This window comes from Megalops cyprinoides, chromosome 1 (assembly GCF_013368585.1).
Source record: "Megalops cyprinoides isolate fMegCyp1 chromosome 1, fMegCyp1.pri, whole genome shotgun sequence".
Classification (NCBI taxonomy): domain Eukaryota; kingdom Metazoa; phylum Chordata; class Actinopteri; order Elopiformes; family Megalopidae; genus Megalops; species Megalops cyprinoides.
In genome coordinates, this window is record NC_050583.1 from 43,832,663 (window position 1) to 43,836,570 (window position 3,908).

Consider the following 3,908-nt stretch of genomic DNA (forward strand, 5'->3'; position numbering starts at 1 on the left):
GGCAGTTTCATGTTGTTGGAATTCTTCATTTGCTACGTTATTTGTTACGTTATTTTATCATAACATGAACAGGAACAGTAAAAAGTGCACCAATTAACTTACGAAACCTATACAGCTGCCAAAGTAATTGTTATTGATGAAATTCTAACAATAAAATATTTCACATGAATTGATCCACAAATAAACAAGGCTATTTCAAAACACTAGAACATCTCCCCAACATCAGATAAAAAGTAGAACTGCTCCACTCCCCATATCAGTTGTAATTTACTAAAATCCTACACTTGATACGATATTTTACGGTCGATGTCTTTGCTGCTTCCCCTGCACGTCCTCACCTCTTCCGAAAAGGAACAGTCAACAGGGGTTTGCAATGTCTCTCAAAAGAAAGCCCACACTGGTCATTTTGTTTTTCATTGTCTTTAAGCGGGGCTTATTTTCCCTTTGTAGTCCTACATTTGTTTCGCTTTGTCACAGTCTTCTCCCGCCGTCTGTACCTCCTCGGTTTGGTCACCTTCTTTCCTCTGGTTCTCTATCGCTTCCTGCTCCGATTTGCTGCTGGGAAATTTGTCCTTGTTGTTCTCCTTTTTCCATTTCATTCGCCTGTTCTGAAACCAGATTTTGACCTGCCTCTCTGTCAGTCCCAGCGCGTGCGATACCTCGATCCGCCGCTTGCGGGTCAGGTAGGGGTTGAAAAGAAACTCTTTCTCCAGCTCCAGCGTTTGGTAGCGGCTATAAGTCTGTCGGCCTCGCCTCCGTCCGGCAGCTACTGGCAAAATAAGTGGACAGGGGATGATTTTTTTTTTATTTCTTGGTTTGTTGAAATACACTTGCTGGAAATACTTTGGCCGAATATGGAAACACTCATGGATAAATTAAACATACCTGTATAGTTAAAACACAAATTCACGTGTGTTTCATTTACACTGTCTCCCTCTCTCTCTCTCTCTCTCTCACACACACACACACACACACACACACAAACAAACAAACTTTCAATAAAGATATACCACCTGGTTTAGACATCCACCTTACAGAGAAGTTACCCCCAGATGCCATAAAATGTGCAGTAAAACTGTGACCAGACCATGGCAGAAGAGCAAAGGGTTTTAGGACACCTAGCCTCCTTTTTCGCACGGTCATTAAACTGTAAAGTGATTCACAAGTTTGGACACCATAAAACAGTAAACGTGCTATTGTGCCCCGTCCTGCATTCAGGAAATGTGCCTCCTGTGTGTTTGTTGGTCCTTTTGTTGTACTACTATGCCCCTGCTTCAAGCATTGCGGTTTAAATTTTACTTCGCGTCGCCTCACCTTGTGGTCTCATCCACGGGAACAGCTGGGTTGGAGAAGGACTCTGCTCCGTGCTCTCTGCCTCTTCTCCGATGCCGTTAGCGGTCAGCTTGCAGTCGCTGTACTGGACTAACTCTGTGTCTTGGGTTCCGAAAAGGGTCTGTCTTTGCAACGCATCGTACCCGTAGAAGTTGCCGGGTTCTCCATGACATGTTACGGCGCAAGGATTTTGTTGGTAAGGGGAAGTGGAGAGCGTGGATGCACCGTGGTGGTAGAACTCCTGTATCTGAGTTGGATGTTGGAAAGTTCCTCCGGTACCTGGTCCATAAACTACAGTGGGTCTACCTCCCAGGTCCTGTGCGAACCCTGCACACTCGTAATAATTGGGACGCAAAGAATCCCCACTTTTGTATTTAGAGAAGAGAGAATTGACAAAGTAGGAACTCATCTTTTGTTGCTGTTGCTGTTGTTGTTATTGTTTGTGCTTTCAGACTCGCTCTTTCTGGTGTAATAAAAGCACAGCGTTTCACGGATAGAAACCACGCTCAGTGATTCCCGGTATATAGATATATATATGTTGTATTTAAGTACCCTTTAAAATGTTCAAGCCCCAATCATGCCGATTCCATAAAATTTCTTCCTCTGAAGTGTTCCTGCATTACAAATCCAGAGAAGGGTGCCAGTTCATAAACAGGTTTCTGTGATTTACTCCGCCGCAAATGAGTTGTTTCATATTTTTGCAGTGTCTTTTCACGATAATTTGCATCTATTATCGCATCCTCATCCCATTGGCTTCGGCATTTCCACACGGACACTGCACTGCGCGCTTGTGATATGGAGAGAGTGAGAGAATGAAAAAGGGAGAAAAGAAAAAGGGGGAGAGAGGGAGTAGGAGAGAAAGGGGGTGAGTGAGAGAGAGGAGGGGAGAATATGCGCATTAATATATTCAACCGAGTTGATGAGTTGATGAGATATCTGCTGCTTTGCATTAGATCAATTGTATACGTACCCCTTTTAAAGAGATGGATTTTTAGGGAGAAGCTAATAGGCAACCAAAACGATACACTCTTAGTCGTTAATTCTGAAATTCAAATGAAGTGTATTCGCTTTTTTGAAATGTCAGGGCTGCAGTGGCAAATTGTAAAAGTACATGATTTAATTGCGATCAGTTTTAACTGGTCCAATAAATGTAATTGCTGTTCTTGAATAACTTGTCAAAGCATCTAACTCCATGGATAGCAGTTTATTAAAGACAGGGGAGGCAGTCATATTTAACATTTTAATGATCGTGCTTTTATAAATATGTTATTGATAAAGATTTAAACGGCACAGAAAGTGGATACGGCACAGTTATAGGAGAGAAAGCGGTTGTAAAAGGTTTAACAAACTATAAAGTGTCATACAAGCCTGGGTTGTTTGTTGTTTATAACTTGCACAAAAAGCTGTTAAGATTTTTATGGGGTTCCACGATCAGTGTAGTTAAAGATTTCGCTTGGAACCATCCCACTGATGCAGAAATCTTACTGTATTTAATTGTAATTTCAAAGCGCATTCAACGTGGATACTGAAATAGTGTTGCTATGTGTTCTACAAGAGAAAAGTTCGCATTCTAACTCCTGCTTATTCTTGAAGGTATGAAGGAAAATTGCTTACAAAGCATTTTGTTTGTGTAGTCACTATTGATTTTAACGCTAATGCAATCAGTAGAATGTGAGTCGCCATACAATTACTACTGTGAGAAAATGCTTAAATTCATTACAATGATATTGTTGTATATATGTAGTCTATGTGTGACGGTTGTATATATTCAGTTAAATGTTATATTATTTTAGAACAGAATCTTAAATGTGTCAAAATGTGATTCGAAATTTGGATTTAGAAACTATTTTCACATTTTCCATAAATATTGAAAGATTTGGCGCTTATAGTCAATGAATAGAATGCATTGGCATCGGCGTAATTACTGTAAATTGTAATATCGGGAACTTTCAATAATCTTACAATGGATTTAACGCATCTCCCAATTTCAAGCGCATGTTTTGGGGTAACTTCTCCATTACCTTTCAGTTTTAGCAATAGTAACCATAGTGTAATAAATGAAATTGTAACTATTCATTTTGTCTATCGCCATGTGTGATTCATATATTATTATTACTGTAATAATAATAATAATATTAGTAGTAGTAGTAGTAGTAGTAGTAGTACTGTACATTAAACCGTTTTCACTGTAATTGCCTATAATCCGTGAAAGAAATGGACACACCCTGTGTTCCCTTCAGTTTTTCTGTGCTTATATTGTTTTTTTTATTATTATTTATTTTTTTTAATCCATGTAATGCCTGGTCATATTTAACACCCCGTACAACAAATAAAATGTTCAGATGTAAAACAAAATGCGTCTGTTTTCCGAGGTCAAAACTGCATTCTTAATTATAGTGACTTAATCAGAAGTATCAATCGTAAGTATCAATGCAAAACAAATGCAATTTAGCTCAGCTCATTTTACGTTTCTGAATATGGTCAGCGTTTGTCTGTTCATACTGTTTTTCTGCATCCATGTTTGTGATTTTTCACAATAGTCCTGTTAATTCTAAACCAGTCTAAGTCTAAACCAG

General features: G+C 39.1%; 1 protein-coding gene across 2 annotated transcripts; it reads right to left on the minus strand.

The window, feature by feature from the left end:
* Positions 1-452: 452 nt before the first annotated feature.
* On the minus strand, positions 453-1,741 carry hoxb8b (homeobox B8b). 2 transcript variants are annotated; one of them, XM_036530665.1, is made up of 2 exons: positions 1,315-1,741; positions 453-766 (listed from the first exon to the last, which is right to left on the minus strand). In XM_036530665.1, the coding sequence occupies exons 1-2, from the start codon at positions 1,739-1,741 to the stop codon at positions 453-455; spliced, it is 741 nt and encodes a 246-aa protein (XP_036386558.1). The 2 variants fall into 2 exon arrangements, with proteins under 2 accessions (XP_036386558.1, XP_036386551.1); XM_036530658.1 differs by having other exon boundaries at positions 453-769.
* Positions 1,742-3,908: the final 2,167 nt, after the last annotated feature.

Coding starts and splice junctions, on each gene's coding strand:
- hoxb8b (XM_036530658.1), bottom strand. CDS start 1,741: ATGAGTTCCTACTTTGTCAATTCTCTCTTCTCTAAATACAAAAGTGGG. Junction 770..1,314: donor CCCGTGGATGAGACCACAAG/GTGAGGCGACGC, acceptor TTATTTTGCCAG/TAGCTGCCGGACGGAGGCGA.